The sequence below is a fragment of the Copidosoma floridanum genome, unplaced genomic scaffold (genome assembly GCF_036245765.1).
Source record: "Copidosoma floridanum isolate Cflo_tuat_1 unplaced genomic scaffold, Cflo_Japanese_pri ptg000001l, whole genome shotgun sequence".
Classification (NCBI taxonomy): Eukaryota; Metazoa; Arthropoda; class Insecta; order Hymenoptera; family Encyrtidae; genus Copidosoma; species Copidosoma floridanum.
In genome coordinates, this window is record NW_028321878.1 from 19,456,502 (window position 1) to 19,474,066 (window position 17,565).

The following is a 17,565-nucleotide window of genomic DNA, read 5'->3' on the forward strand; positions in this document are numbered from 1 at the left end:
ATGCTTGAACAATGTTTGTCTAGTGGCACTCTGTTCTATAAATCCCGCTGTAAAGTGCTCTATTTGTAAATTTGGACCTCAGATTCGTGATCAGCGACCAAAAATACCCACTAGAAAGCATTTTCGCACCAAAACATCGATTTGACATATTTTAGCGAAAAAATGGTTTTTTAGGCCAAAAGTGGCCCAAATCCCGCTGTAAAGTGCTCTATTTTGAAATTTCGACCTCAGATTCGTGATCAGCGACCAAAAATACCTACTAGAAGGCATTTCTGAGGAAAAATATTGCTTTTTTAAATTTTTTTACATTTGGGGTGGTTTGGGGGGGGGGGGTTCCGACATCCACCCCTCCCTTGATTTTGCACGCGGGACTGGGGTCAGTGCCGATGAATGTTCCTGAAGGTCTAAGAAACAGGTAGAAACAAAGATTTTTAAAATCGGTGCTGTTTCCTAGGTTTTCCACATTTTCCGGCTTATTTACTCCACTATCACAAATTTTCTCGTAAACTCAAGTATAGTTGGCATCGCTGACGCAAGAGAACATAGGCTAACCTGTGGAAATACAATGATTTGATCAATTTTCAATAGAATATCTAGAAATTTTCTAGGGTAACACTTACTTTGCTAGGCGTCATTCGAAAGAGGAGATTTTTTTCTACAAAACGTGTGAGCTCTTATCACGGGAACTGTTGATTTATTCGAGTTTTTAAGTTGTTTTCATCGCGTGTGCGAGCTCCACCATAAGAATACGTGTTAGAAAGCGCTATATTGAATTAATTATATCTCGAAATTTTGCAGGGTAAGCGATATAAATAATTATATCATTGGATTCAGTAGATTTTTAACTATAAAATTCATCTGGTCTTGGTTCTGGAACTGTCACGAGAGAGTCTCCTAAAGGAAGAAAATAAGCCCATGTGGGATACACTACCTACGCCTTCTCAAAACTGTAAAAAGTTTATTCTTTATAAACATTAGTTGCAAAGACTTTGCTAGAAAATCTTGTCAAAAACACCAGTGTTACTGTAGATCAGAACCTACGGTTTATTAATGTTTGGTACGCCTATGTTCATGATTTTTTATTTGAAAAGTTAATAATAAGAACAGATTTTAAGTGATTTTCCAGAATTTGCAAAAAATAAATATTTAATTTCTACTCATCTGGGCTAATTTTAAAGGTGTTTGTAATTACTACAACTTTTTCCACAGTCAAGTAATTATATCATGCATGGAGAATTTTATGGAAGTAAAAAACGTGTTTTTCAGTATTTTAGCGGTTAAAAAAGATTCATGAATAATTTAGCTGTTAGAATTTGGGTATACTAGCTGAAAATTTTACAATGATTGATAATGATTGTATAAAACTCGTATTTGCATTTTTTGATTAAAAAACGACCCTTTTTCTGGTCTATTGCAATGAGTAAAACTAATTAAAAATTATTTTAGATGAAAAAAATTGATAAATAATAGAAGATTTATTCGTTTTAACAAGAAAAAATAAATAGGGGTCATGATTTAATTTCAGTGGACTAAAACTTCAACGAGGCAAAATTATTTATTCCTCTATTTTTTTCGATGTTAATTAAAGTAGCTTTATTTTATCGTCATCTACAGTATCTTGTACGATAAAAATGAAGAACGTTTTTCTGTTATGTTACTAATTTATTTTTTTTAAATTGCTTTAGTATTAATATCACTTGCTTGTATTACTGCGGATGGTAATAAAATTAGCACCAGTTACTTTAACCCAGTTACAGTATGGGTATCTCCCATAAAGTTTCCATGTTAAAGCTTAGACTCACTTACTGCACGCACCAATAGAGAACTTGCATGTTCTCCAATTTAATTTTTTTTCAATAGCTGAAAATGCCCCGGGTAAACTTGCCAGACAGTTTTTTTTAAGCTTTGAAATATATACAATAATTTATTGAAATTCCTTACCTAATTTAAATCGATATCATGTGATCATGACGTAGGCTGAATGATGTTGGTTTGTTCATTATATGTAATGATGTTTGAAATCGAATTAACTACTATAGAAAGAAGAAACTAGCTGTGTCGTCTGCTTGATTTGATACAAGGTATAAATAAGGTTACACGTACAACTGTCAACTAAAAAATGATTGGAAAATGAACGAAAAAGAAGTTAATTCTAATTCTAACGGGTACAAGTACTATTTTGTGCCAGGATGTACAAATACTACAGCGAAGAATCAATCAAAAATTTTTTTAGTCGTCCCAACCAATCCAGAAAAAAATTGAGAAAAATTAGTCACTGTTGTGAGGATCACTTTGATGTATCGATCCAAGTACAAGTATTTTGAAAGAATTTTTTGATATTCTGATTATCTATAGTTACAGTAAAATTTAACCTTTTTTAAAAAATTAGTTGGAATATGATTCATAATACTTCATGTTATAGTAAATTTGTATAAACTTGAATTAATCCAATATGCTAAAATACGACAAAACCTCTGAGTTTTTACGCAACGTATTTTCATGCTTCCATAGCACTCGTTGGAATAAATAAAATTTAACATCATATCTAAATCTACTTTTGGTAGATTTTCGGATGTTCCTTTAATAAATCCTGGATTTATGGTAACTTTAGTACTGACACGCCACGTGTCAACAACTCTCTCAGTAAACAAAAACAGTCTGCTCATGGTATAATAAATACATAAGGTGGGCTCTTCAGTCACCGAACCGATCAGCCAATCACGAGGCTTGGAACAAGTGACCTTCCATATTGGATTTTCCATCAATGAGTGTTGAGAGCGCGTTGTTCAACTACTGCTACACGTAAACAAGAGTATAGGGTGAAAAATTTTATCGATAATTAATATAATTAAAATTCGTTAGGTGCACTATTTTATGTATAAATATAATTCTATATATCATCTGATTATTTGTGAGATATACAATGAACACAGTATATTAAATGTTTCAACAAACAAATTTTACAATTTTTTTTCTTTTTATGTAAATTTTTAACATCAGAAATCAGTTTTTTCGTTTATCTCTGGCAATCTAATTTACGTTATCGTACGTACGAGGTTTTTAATTTAATACTGCTTTTCGAGGTAACTTGTATTTATTTTTAGCAATAAAGTGTAAGTTGTTGAACAACGCGCTCTAAACGCTCATTGGTGGAAAATCCAATATGGAAGGTCGCTTGTTCCAAGCCTCCTGATTGACTGATCGGTTCGGTGGCTGAAGAGTCCACCTTATGTTATTACACCATGGTTTAAAGTTACGTGGGTACGACGTAAATGACAGTAAGTGACATTTCCTCTTGCTTTATTTTATTAATTACCATTCGTATGATTAAGGTAGTTCACTAAAAAAATTGATTTTCATCTAGACTTGATTTTTTTTAGTACGTTATCATTAAGAATTCAACGGATATTGTAATATTTTTTTTTAGGTAGCAAGCGTTACTTATTTTCAAGATATTCAAGTTCAAAGTTGACACTTTTTACACACGAGTATACAGGAAACACACTTAAGAACTGATATTTCATCTAACTACATAAAAAGTATCTCTTCTAGAAATTTAAAAAACTAGTATGTAACAGTTTAGAAAACAAAAATTAAGATGTGATTTTGTTAAATACAGCAATCGGTACTAGATTTAGAGATATTTTAATCTAAATCACGTAGTTTTTTGCTCCGTTATATGAGCCACGCGAGAGAGAAGCTACAGTTGCTATAGAGTGTTATGCTGACAGATGCGTAGAACTCTGATTTTGTCATTCTGCGCAACAAGTGAACAAAAAAAAAAAAGAGCACATAGGTTATCAACTAATTCTTGTACGGTTACAAGACAGCATGATCTTTATGCCATTTCGTTGAGTGGAGTACCACTGGACCGAGTGAACTACCTTAAAGATTACATTCAACATTTTTTTCAATAAAAAAGCTGTGAATCATGACGAGTTTATCATGATAATAATTATACTTATCTTCGGTGATTCAAAATGTTGAAAAACTCAATAACGCGCAATCAACAATGTTATGAGTCCTTATGTCCTTAAGAGTCCTGAAATTTTGCACATTTCTCTCACCACGAGCTCTTAGATCGCTTTTTTTACCCCCTCCAAGGACTTGCTTACAGTGAATAGCAAAACTGGCATGTTATAAGTTACCCATGTAACAATTAGACCTATTGTCTTCCATTTTGTATAAAGCTAATAAATGGTATTTAAAAAATGTATTTAAATATTGCAAGCTAGTGGATTCGAAAATATTTGTAAACATTTAACAAGTCATACGTAGGCAGGCTGTAAATCACATGATTTCAGAATAGTATTCTATTTTAAAAAGAATCCTTTCGAATGAAGCTTCCTATTCGTGGGTTGTAAATATAAACGGTTTGTGAATCATGTGAATCATTCTTTGTCTTTACAAAATATAATTAAAGTTATAATTTCATTAAACTTTCTTTGCTTTAGAAAAAAGTAAAATGTAAAGCATAAAAAATGCTAAAAATGTTGCAACGTATTGATGAAGTATGTTACGCAGCCTTTTTTTGGAAAGATACACTCAGAGAAATTTTTTATAAATTTTATCGTTAATGCCCATAAAAATTACCGTGCGGAACGGTAAACGTGGGACTAGGTCGTGAATACGGAATTTTTACCTAACTTTAACAATTTTTACCGTTACGCCCAGTAAAAATCATCGGGTGACCAACTAAAATTCCCCTCACGACTCATGAGGCTAAGTTCACTGTAGGTAAAACAGAGACCATAGTTAACGTATTTGTTGTCAGTACAAGATGCGAAAACAATTTTTTTTTTTAACTACTTGATTGTAATACGCTATTACTGTTGTCATTTTTTTTTTTTTATTAATGTAACCGGTTAGACATTGTACCATTTTAAATAAATATTTCTTTACAATAATTGAAATGTATCAATTAAATTTATTAAAAGATTTTTAAGATAAACTGATTTGACATTGCAAGCGGACTGTCCGATATACATAATATTTTAAAAAATGTATGAACTATAATAAAGAATGTATAATACTATAATAATTTTATTGCTTATTCAAATACAATGCAATTCAACTACGGTCTCTGTTTTACCTACAGTGAACATTCGCTCGTGAGTCGTGAGGGAATTTTTGTTGGGCACCCGATGATTTTTACTCGGCGTAACCATAGAGATATAATTCTTATAAGTATCTCTATAGGAGTAACGGTAAAAGTTGTTAAGGTTAGGTAAAAAGTCCGGAGTGACGACCTAGTCCTACGTTTACCGTTCCGCACGGTAATTTTTATGGGCATTAACGATAAAATTTATAAAAAATTTCTCTCAGTGTAGCAATAGATGTATTACGAATTGGACAAAATGAAATAATTAATCATTACTATTTATCAATAAAAAAACTACTAATTAAAATGTGCAAAAGAGTGTAAAACGCACCTGATACGTCCAGCGTGAAGAAAATTTGTACACTATAGGTGTGAATATTCTTTAATATTTATTTTATTATTACCAAAATTACATTTCCTGATGTTTTACACTTAAAATTCTAAAATTTTCTCAAACAGATATTCAGTTGAATTAAAAAAAAAAGTTATTACATAAATTGATTTAGTTATATACGACTCATAGCACTGTCTTTTTAACAGGGATACGTACAATTACTTTGTTTAAACAAACTACTTGTCATAATAACTGATAAATTGACGCTTCAAGTAATTTTTGATGTATCAAAGCTCTACCACGTTTCCATTAATAATTTATCTTTATAAAATTACGATAAGATTAAAAAAGTTTTAACTTTTTAACAAAAATAGAATTTTCCAACAATGTTTCTTTCTCAATATGGCCCGTTCATTAACTTGGCGTAAAACATGTATTTAAAAAGTTCTTATATAATTTTATTCAAGTACTTCAGCTTTGCTGGGTATAACGTTTTACAATGTTTGCAATCCTTAGAAAAAAACATTCATTCAAAATTTAGATTTACACACATATGCGTGTAAGTGATATTCTACCTCAAAAAGACAGTTAAACAGTATCTTACATACCTAAGTTTGAAAAGTAAAGAAGGTGTTAAATAATCCGTGTATTTTCCGAGGCAAAGCCGAGGAAAATAAATGAACTATCTGAGGCTTCTTTACTTCTGGGTGTGGGTTGTAAAAAATTTCTGGTGTTTCGCGGAAGGAAATGTTTGCTTTACAAACTGCAGATTTGAAAGCAAATTTTATATCGATATTCGTCTTGATTGACAGTTTTTTTGTGAGCAAGTACTTCAAAGTTTCAATGATAAATCAACAAATGTTTAAACAACAGATCATGTATCACACGATAAATCAATACAGTATTTTATTGATGGTTTGAACGTTGCCATCGCTTCTAGAGGATTTTTTTATGTTTGCTTTTAAACATTGTTTCATAGTACAATATACAGTAATGAACTTTTAGTTATCTTTTTTTTTCTTTCGTTTAAAGCATTTAAAAAAATTTGATCAAAATACAAATTTCAAATTTGTGATCGTTGTTACGTGGGTAATTAGAATCCATAAGATGTATTATTTTCTTACGAAGAACAATTAACCGACACAGGTTTTGACCACAAATTTTTTTGGCTGTCTGGCTTGACGTGAAATATTATAAATACAGATTACAAGTCACTTATTTCCATAGTACGAAATTTTAATCCATAGTATACTATTAATTTATTGTTATTTTAAATTGTCTGCTAATAACAATAATATCTATCAAATTTATTTAAAAGTCTTTAGAGCTGATTGACTGAGAAATTTTTGCTTGCAGAAACACGCTTAGCTGGATACCAAAAAGTCTTTTTAAACGCTAAACTGGTATTGAAAATCCAGCATCGATTTTTTTCACGTTTGTGTTAAAATCCGCGATATTACACTGAGTGCCGAAGCTCCGTGTCAAGGAGTTTAGTGAACGCTTTCTCGTGCTAAACGAACGATACGGCCAAGTGCGATCGAGAAACTCATTAGGATCGTAGATCGACTTGCGTAGGTGTTTTGAACATCGATGCCAGTTTATTAGTGGCTTGGTGGACCTTGTGGCCAGGTCACTACTGCTAGCTGACAGTCGAGAGTTGCAAGCATCACGAGTGAGACTCTTGTGCAATATCAAGGATTCAATCTTGGATCAGGAAGCCCATGCAAGATCTGGTGCCGAGCCCTTCCCAGTTTTGTTGGACCAAGCATTTCGCGACAAACTTCTTGTACTGTTTGCTTGTTTAACTTGCTGTAGTGTGGATAACGAATAGTTTATCTCATACTTCCTGGACTTGCAGTCTCTGTAAAAATAAAATGAAATAGCTAAATTAGTCATCATGGTATCAGATATCAGCATACATAAAATGTCAGTAGTATTAAAAAAAATCCATTCAGTATTTTATTATCCTCAACAATGATGATTATTACAACTAATTGACAAATATAAGTTTTACTACTACCTAGTATTCTCATGAAAATTTGTAATTACAACTGGGCACATAAAATTTATTTCGTCATACTTCTTTAGCAGTACAGAAAAAATTAGACACCTTGAAGAAAGAAAAGGCCAGCTATGTTACACAAATTATTGTCAACATTTTACAATTATTTTAAAAAAAGGCACTTCAATGATTATTATAGGGACAAGTGGGAGAACGAGCGAAGTTTCATATAAAACTTAAGTTTAAAAAGTCCTGAGAAAATTTGTGAGGTGTGTGCAGGAGGTATCTAGAGAATGGCTGTAAGTTGCACGAGTTGTAGTATATATATGGTTTTTGAAGAGTGTGGTGGATTTAGGGGGGTTATGAGAGGAGTTTGAGAGGGAACTACAACTAAGAATATGTTTTAAAAATTGCGAATTTTGGCGGGGTTTTTGCAAGGATGTTTACGGGAAATCAGTGAGGAGTATGAAAACAAATGTCGATCTTTTTCAAAATGATGTGGAATTTGAACGCTTTCATACGGCTATTGCGGAGATTTGTGGTAAGTCTGCGGGAGACGATGTGAGTGACTGAAAAATAAAATTATACCCTTATGTTTCTACTACATATGAATAGGTAGATATCTATGTATGAATACCAAACAGTATTTTTATATGTCTTCAACTTTAATATTTGAATTTTTCAAAAACTGAAAATGTAATCGCTTTCCGTGACCACCCGAAATATGTTTGTTTTAACATTATTTTACTGTACTTTACGTTAAATCCATCACAAAAATTGCAGCTAGTTTTAAATAAAACATTTTCAAGTTCGGAATCCGTAGGTTCTTAATTTAATTCGTTTCTAAGCTCATTGAACTAATAATCGAACCGATTTTACTGTCCAGCAAGGGCAGCGAGAAGACGAATATTTTCTGGACACAGCCTGTGGGGTGAACATCTTGGATAACATGTAATACGTACCCATGTGAGCCCCACTCCCCGACACTCCTGCGTCAGTGTGTCGCAATAACATCAGGTGCACTCTTGGTGCTTTCTATGCTAAAGGGACGCTTCTGGTCAACTTCAATGACAGCCTCGGTCTTGAAGCGCGAGTCCAACACCTGCGGACACTTCACCGGCTTTGCACCCATAGACCTTTGTGAGCTGTTGCCACTGCTTCCCGTATAATCGCCAGCCTCCTTTTCACGTTCCACCAGACAGTGCCTCTCCTTATCCCTCTCTTCGTGACCGTAGATAAACCCGTAGTGTTCGCCAGAACCTACGGTTTTCTGTCTCTGTATAGAGAACCTCGGCGAGGGTCGGCTGCTGCTCAGCGAGTTTGAGTGCTCACGTTCCGGCTCGGTTGTTAATTTCACCGGACTTCCACCGCTACTGGGACTGTGTGGTTGCTGTATCTGTAGCCTCTGAAGACTGGCCAAATCTTCTGCAGTGTAGACAGACTCATGGGCTGACCAGCCTGGTGGTGCTGGTACTATCGGCGTCAGGCTGTGTCGCGGGCACAGGTCTGAAGTCCGGGGTACGGCTGATGGATGACAGACGGAGCAGCGCCGGCTCACATGTGGACTGATGGGTTCAAGCTTCTCAGGTGGCGTTCCAATTTCTGTATCATTGCTATGATGATGGTGTTGGTGGTAGGAAGCCTGATGATGTGGATGGTAATGAGGATGTGCGTGGTGGTGATAGTGGTGGGTTGGATGATAGTCCAGAGAGGGCTTGCGTGAAGCAGTCAACGGTGTAGTCTGTAAACATGTAGGAATTATTTTGTTAGAATACGACGTATATCCAAATTATACTTTACGCATGACAGTTGTGTCAATATGTGTTCTATAATTAAGAGAATCAATCTATGATCATTTCATTATACACTTTAACAGTTCTAAAAGAATATCTTCTTTAATAAACTGGATGAAAGAGGTTTTGAAATTAACTAACATCTGTTAACCACTTCTGGCCTAAAAAACTGTACTTTGCTTTTTTTTTTGCACGAATACTAATTTTTTATTTCTGATGCGGGAAAGATGTATCGTAGGTACATCATAAAATTAAAGTAAAGAAGGATCAAACTGCACAAGTGTTTTTAAAATTATGTTGTCACCTTCAATCTAATTTTTGGTAATAGAACATGTTCATCTAGAGAGATTTAAAGATTACTCTTTTCCTTTAAAAAACAGTTCGTAACATTAGTGTATGCAATAAGTTGTTTATTTTATAAAAATTATCATGAAAGAATATTTGCAATGAAACTTTTGCAATGAAACTATTCAGGACAGTAATTTTAAAAATGTACATCTCCACATAGTCTCTTGCAGAAAAGAACAAATTTCAAATTTTGGTTCCCAAATAAACTAATATGCCAAAATGTAACTCAAAAACCAAGAGGTTGAGTAGCTGATTGTGTTTTGAAAAATAATAAGTTCTAGTCATTGAACAGTATCAATAATTAAGGAAGTAAATCTATTACAGGAAAAAGAAAATTAGAATGCTATAGTACGGGTTACAAATCGGTGTATAGTAATAAAAAACCATTTTGAATATCGAATGTATCTAATAATTACCGTTTGTATGCCAAAGGTCGTAAAGGCCGGATGAGCCGAGGGCTTGAGTATTAAGCCTGAGTCGAAGATGCTTTCCCTGGTCTGGCAGCCCATCTCGCGAGTCTCTCGCTCCTCACTGGATTCTTGAAGACGTTCCTGCGTCGCATTGCTCACATTGTTGCTCTGATGGATGTCACTTAGGTCAACTGACAGCCCAACACTGCGTTCTCTTACGTAATCTCGGTCTATGGACGCCATGGGTGATACGAGCTCCTTCGGATGGGCTAGAATCTCAAGACTCGGGGTTTCGCTACCGTGACGATGAACGTCACCCCCGAGTTCCGTGCAGCCGTCGAGAATAGAGCATGGTGTCATCTTGCGGCCAAGCTCGTCTAGCTTTCGTTCGCGCGATTGACGCAAATGCTCCTGAAAGAAGATTGAAAATAATCAAGGAATATATGTATGAACTCTTTGCTTCCATTTTAAAAAATTTGTATGGTAAGTTCCATTAATTTTGTCTAGGACTTATGTATGTCTATTATATTTTGAATATTTATATTGAGAACTGAAACTAATTACTTTGATGTACAAGAAAATAACCAGAATAGAAACTTTTAAAGCATATTGATTATGGACTTCAGAATTGATATATTTTGGCTAAGGCACTAGATGATACCACGTGATAAGTACTTATACCAGTAAAATATACTATTAGGTATTTCATACACAAACTGACAAGAGCTAATGGAATCTGCTTGTAACGTTACTTTGATTTGTTCGTAACACAATTTACAATTTCAAAGTATCAGGGAGAAAGCGTACTGTCATGAGTTCCGTTCGTATTAGGTACTTAAGAAAAATACGATATTAAGATTTTATTACATACGGAGTAACAGAAGAATTAAGCCATTCGGGACGTATGAGTATAAAAGGTTTTTACCCAGAATATATGAAATAAATTGTAATGAAAATGACAAGGATCATTATTTAAAGTTGTGTGGTAATGAGACTTTGTTTATTTTCCAGACAAAGAATTTGAGATTTTCCCTTTAAAAACCTTGGCGATTCACTAAATTTTCAATGTTATAGTGATATATCGTAAATTCATCTTCTTCATTGATTGCCCACCTGGAAAAGACAGAATTCTATGTGGAATTACTTCTGTAATACCGTCAGAAAAGCCATATGGCATTATATAAAGAGTTTTAGCTTGGTGATGCCATATGTAATTTCATATGAAAAAACACATGTAATTAATAATTGGAAAAAGAAAAAAGTTTGTCATCTAGAAATAACTGCGAAATAACATAATAAGTTATTTACAGTTAGTAATATGTATTACCATCGGGATGATACGGTCAAAACGAGGGGTTCAGGGGTCAGATTGAACCGTATTGCGTATATCGAAGCACGCAATCAGACCCCAGCTGATTCTACTTTTATATAAAAAAATTAATTTTTTTTTTCTTTTTTTAATTCCTGAAATATAACTTGAACTCCCTTATTTTGGAGTTATCATCCCGATGGTAAGACTGATTGCTTGCAGTAAATGACGGGTTTCAGTATTCTGCACTTATTTTTAGATGACAAATTTTTTTATCTTTTTCCAATACGTAATTCCATATGCTTTTTCAAATTGAATTGCATATGGCATCACCAAGCTAAGACCCCTTATGTAATGTCATACGTAAAACCAGATGTAATGCCACATGGCTTTCCTGAAGGTATTACTGAAGTAATACCACATAGAATTCCGTCATCGTTTTACAGGTGGATGAATATATCAATATCCTGCAATTCTCTGTATAGTCTGAAATGCTCATTCTTATCATTATTTTACCTGTTCCATAACTTCTACACGTATATTTCAATTGATTTGTATACAATGATACAAAAGATAACCTGCAATCAATACGGCATACAGATCCAGTCTAGATCCATTCTTTATACTACTTTAAGTATAGTTCAACTAATTATCTTTAACGCTATCGAAGTATAATTTAAAAAAATTGGATGTGGTTTATTTCTCAGCCGATCAGTTAAGAGCTATGCAAGAACGTGTAGATCTAACGTATAAAAGTGCATAAATTTAAGTACCAGTCGTACTCGTTTGTATCTGAGATCGACAAGATGCCACACTAAAGAGTCCAGATGATAATCATGTACCAAAAGAATCCATTTCTTTTCTTTTGACTTCTTCCTTTTTATATTAATACTACGAACAAGCTTGAATCACAACGAATTGTTGAACTTGGCTGGTGTAAAAGTCTTTCATACACGTGCAGGTGTGTAGCATTTGAATGCGTGACTTTTAATTAATCAACTTAGAATGGCGCTACATTCTATTTAAGGTACACGCAGAAAAGAGTTACAGGAATTTTTACCGTAAAAACAACGGTAATCTTGTGATAACTTGTCACTACGTAAATTTTTACCGTGGTTTACAGTAATTTTTGTGGTAACTGTAAAATTTATACAAATTCACTATAATTTTTACTGTACGGCAACGGTAAAATTTCCCCTAAAATTGCATATAGCTATAGGCTGCAGGGTCACGTGGGCTGTAGGGAAGGGCTGACCAGATGCCTACTGTAGTGGGCTATATAACCTGAATGAGAGAACGAGATAGACGTAACATCTGTATTACCGAAATCAACGTATAGATGAAAGTACGGGTATCTTTTATGAATGGCTATAAGCGAAGGAGTACTGCATCATGTGTCCAACAATTCGTTAAGTACCAATTCTGTTAATGCAAATATCCGCACAGGTCTAAAATTTTTAGGTTAGTCCACGCTTTAGCAGACAACTGATCAGGTGCGCGGCCTTCCCCTACAGCCCTCATTACCCTGCAGCCTATAGCTATATATACTTTTTCAGGGGAAATTTTACCGTTGCCGTACAGTAAAAATTATAGTGAATTTGGAATAAATTTTACAGTTACCATGAAAATTACTGTAAACTACGGTAAAAATTCATGAACACCTACGGTAAAAATTTACGTAATGACAAATTTTCACAGGATTACCGTTGCTTTTACGGTAAAAATTCCTGTAATTCCTTTCTGCGTGTAGTTTATGCACAAAACGAGATTTTCTTACAAAAACGTTGAAACTTGGAATAAAATCCATTAACATTATCGGATAAAAGTGGTAAATGTTTTTAAAAAATTTGGAAGGCTGTTTCCAAGACATTTAATTTCCGATTCACATGTTTTAACACAAATTGTTATGAACTAGTAATTTGAAAATGTCTGTTTTCGTCAATAAGTCCAAAAATTTTTTTACCATTCTCGCAAAAACGATTATAATATGTAAAGTACAACTGCTACTCATCTACCAAAAATATTAAAAATATATCCTGTACCGTTTCAAATATATCTCAAGTTTTAAGAACTCATTACATCTTTAGTAAATTTGCATAGTAATTTTGCCATTTCATTGAATTCGTTCCCTCTTTTTTTAGGTTTTGATATGTTACGTTTATTAAGAATATTTAAGTGCATACTGACGATAATTAACAATAATTTACAAAACCAAGGACTATTTACTTGATCTTAATAGATTAAGAGCTACTGGGGGTGTTGAACTAGCTTTATTAGGTCATACTTTGAGGGCATGAATGAGAATCCGTTCAACACCTGTTTAACTTTTTCTTTTATTTCTATTAACTGATAAAAGCGATAGCTGATAATGGTATGCGTTGTTACAAACTATTGACCGTTTTTATAACTCCTACTTTTATTAATTTTTTTTATGAAAATGTGTACCAAATGGGACATTTTTTGTGGATTTTCTCATATATACAGAAAATAAAAAGTGGGAAAAAGTCAATATAATAGTATTCACGTTGAGTGGTGGAGTGTGAGAGGGTCACGATTAATAGGTTCTGGCACATTCAACACGATGCCAACTGCAGAAGAGCCAGAGATCTGACCGCATCATGCCTCACTATAATATATGCCAATTTTATTACGTTTCTGGAAAATACGGCTCAACGTAGGCGTATATTAGTAGTTCCTGTGTTGCATACTGACATCGCCCTCCTTCATTGATCATAAGTAATGAAATTTCAGAGGCTGGTGAATGCAGAAGGCTTGGATGCTCGAAATAGAATTATAGTTCTTTTACTTTGTTACCTTTGTTCGTTTATCATTCCCATGGTTTGTAAATCTCAAAAAAAAGTTTATTGAAAACAACGAAAAAGGAAACCAATAATAATGTTACTCTCAAAAGCTTGCTTATATAAACAGTTAAAATAAAATTACTCTGGTTGTTAATTACGACGATTATCAAAGAAATAACATTTTTTAATGGTTTTCAATTTTTATGAAACTTTTGTGAATTAAGAAAAGTTCAAGTAGTCAAAATTTGTTTATTAGCATGCTAACAACACAATTACCATCCTTGCATTTCACTGTGGAAGGCTATTCACATGCAATACTGGATACATTATTTACTCCCCTGTCTTCCACATATACAATGTACAAATTATTATTGGGAAAGGTTCTTTGAAAATTTCTCGATCTGTTTCAGTAATTCTAGTTAGTTCATAAATATACTGGCTTACTAAACTGAATTGTAGTTTTTAAAACAGCAAACTTACTCTTATTATTCGATGATCATGTATCAGCTTTTTTATACAGTTGAATATGCAGGTGAAGCACAGGCCAGACATGAGAATTGTAAAAACGACGAGAATAATGATGACGTGCTCAGAGCTCATGTTAAGACCCGATGCTTTTGTCTGAAATTCACAGAAGTACTCTTCAATGATTCGTCAAAATGTATATCTTTGATTAAACAGACAAATATTTTCACGTAATCGTTATACTATATATAAGTCAAAAAGTTTTCTTATTGTTATTCAATACTCTTAGTAATACTAAATTTTAGTCCTGAAACAACATATTTATATCATACGAACTAAGTGGATTTTATTGTATGATTTATCAATATGTAAAAACTGCTCATGGATAACAGTAGATTCTTTGAATTATGTTGATTATTTTTATAAGAGAAACGTGAGTAGATCGATATCTAGTACAATTGTAAAAATAACATTATTAATAGGCAGTAAACAAGAACAAAAATATGTCATATCTTGGCTCATCTCTGATTGACAGTAAAAGTCATACGTGCGAGCACGTGAGTATATTTATGTACATGAAGTGTTGTTTGTCTAGATAATTCTACCGGATGACACGATTAGTTTTCACAAATGATATTCACAAGCAAAATCATTGACTAAACTTTAGAGTCTATAGACATTTAGTCGCATTTAGTAGTCCGATGTTGGTGTAAACGGTTCTAGAACGAATATTGATTGTCTGAACAAACACACTTTGTACCACTGACTTGACTTCTATTAAGAAGAACTGACAAGTTTCTACGTATTCATGTTATTTTTTTCACCCATAAATTATTAAAAAATAACCATTTTGAAATTGTCTCAATGAATAGTAAAGTCACAATGTAAAGATTGGATGACGGCGTAAATCCGTTCGTGTGCTGTGGACATTGATCATTTTTATACAAGTTGTATGAATGCAGTTATTAGTCAACCCAGAAATATAAATGAAGAAGAAAATTATTGTAGGTAGATAAATCAAAACTCCAAAACCAAAAAGTTCAAAACTTTAATAAGCTTCTTCGGTATAAAATTTGTGTAGACGTAAACGAAATTCGACCAATTATAATAGAGGTCATAAATAGGGTTGTTGACATTTTTTTTTTAAGTAAATCATTACAGCATCAATTTAAGATTTTAATATGGATCAATTTCATCCATTGACGTAAATATTAAAAGTTTTCCTATCTATTTGTATATTTTTACAGTTTTTCTGAGCATACCAACTACATACCAAAACTATTTTTTTCTATTTTGAGTGATGGCTTCAGATACCAAGGCGTTAGATTTAAAATTTTTTTTTTTATGAATGATCCGTCGTTTTAACTTAGAAGCCTAATTTTAACGTTTGAGCAACGGACTCATAAGCTATTCATACTTGAGGTTTTGAGATGGTGAAAATTTCATTTCTCAATTACAGTAGTTGATTAATTTCAATATTAACAGTAGTCTATTGAAGGCATTTAAATATTATAGTAGTGTATCTTTATTATTCAAAGAAGCTAGGAATTTTGGTAAATAAAATAAGACACACCAAGACTAAAAGAGAAAAGTGGGTTAAACAAATTTTCTGTGAAACAGATCTGAGCGAGGATTGAGAATGGAAACATGTTATGTCTAATGTTTTGATATTTTAAAGGTTCTCTGATCTTGTTACAGAAGCTTCCCCTGATTGAATTTTAGTGGAAAAAAATAAAGATGAGCATCGCTGGTGACCTAGCGTACGTAATTGAGTATAAAAAGTGAAAAATATGAAAAGAGAGAGAGAGAGAGAAAAAGGGAGAAAAAAATATCGAGGAGTGAGAAAAGGTGAGAGAGAAAAAGATTTTTTTTCTTGATCATACGGCTTCTAGGAGGTGACACTAGACATTGGACGTAAGCTGTGGAAAAAAGAAGACGAAAGAGATAAAATAGTATACAGGATGGTACAAGAAATTAATTAGTAAATACTGGTATCCAAAGATGAGAAATATCCTAAGAGATTATATGAAAATCAAATCAATTTAATTAAGTTTTTGTTTCAAGTTATTGAATAAGTAAATGACAAACACTTGCAGAATCATTGAGTTAACTAACGTGAGAAACTTATAAGGAGTAGATTTAAGTGTAGTGTACGATAATAAATAATTAACTGTTAATTGAAAAATGTTTCGAATCAATGAGATGAAAACAACACTATCGATGAAAGTGAGTATTTAAAATGACTAAATAGTAAATGACAGCTATGAGTAAACAGAGTTTTACACCACACGAAGCCCGAAACTGATTTGTAACCTGCTAGGCGCACAGTAACGTATCAGTTCCGGTCCAGATGAGGTGCAACTCGTCTTCATCTCATGTGACAATACACACGAAATCTGGATCATTCTTTATTTCACCGCCCTATAGGTATGTAAATAGCTATTACTCATGCAGCGATTAACAAATGTTGATCTGTACGATCGTAATTATTTATAATTTATTCTTAGCTATCGTACAGTAGATAATAAGTAAATACTTGTGTGTAAATATAATTGTAAAAGTATATTATTTGATTCAATAATTGATAATCCATTCCGATAACTAGAGCAAACAATTTTTTGCCGTACTTACTTTGTTTTAACATGTGAATGACGATGAATTATATAAAAAACGGAGCCACTCGTCTTATTTAAAAACTAATGTAGTAACCTACGTTCCGAGAATCTGCTACAACAACGCCTTCGAGGGCTCAAATTTATACTTTACATCTGAATGATGTGTATTCTTTTTCTTATCGGTGTGAGTGGTGTGAGTATTACCCAACACTTTTTCTCTCCTCTGCTAAAAATACGACTTTTTTCGTGATTGCAGGCGTGGACGTGCTATATAACCCTTCGAGTAAAAATCGCAATTATTACTTATTAGGACGATATTTCGGCAATTTCTGCAAGGAAATTACCTCCCGATCCGTACGCTAGGAGGTAAACACGCAGATTGTGGTC

The 17,565-nt window shown here is 33.3% G+C and overlaps 1 protein-coding gene across 1 annotated transcript in view; it reads right to left on the minus strand.

Annotated features, from left to right (window-relative positions):
• Window positions 1-5,524: 5,524 nt before the first annotated feature.
• The window catches only part of Neto (Neuropilin and tolloid-like), a 121,693-nt gene continuing 109,652 nt past the window's right edge, over window positions 5,525-17,565 (minus strand). Inside the window, exons 10-13 of the mRNA XM_089592236.1 lie at window positions 14,579-14,719; window positions 9,995-10,399; window positions 8,400-9,178; window positions 5,525-7,296 (exon numbers count right to left, since the gene is read on the minus strand). Coding sequence (XP_089448362.1) covers window positions 8,432-9,178; window positions 9,995-10,399; window positions 14,579-14,719 — 1,293 coding nt within the window. The 3' untranslated portion in view covers window positions 5,525-7,296; window positions 8,400-8,431. The remainder of the gene's footprint in view (window positions 7,297-8,399; window positions 9,179-9,994; window positions 10,400-14,578; window positions 14,720-17,565) is intronic.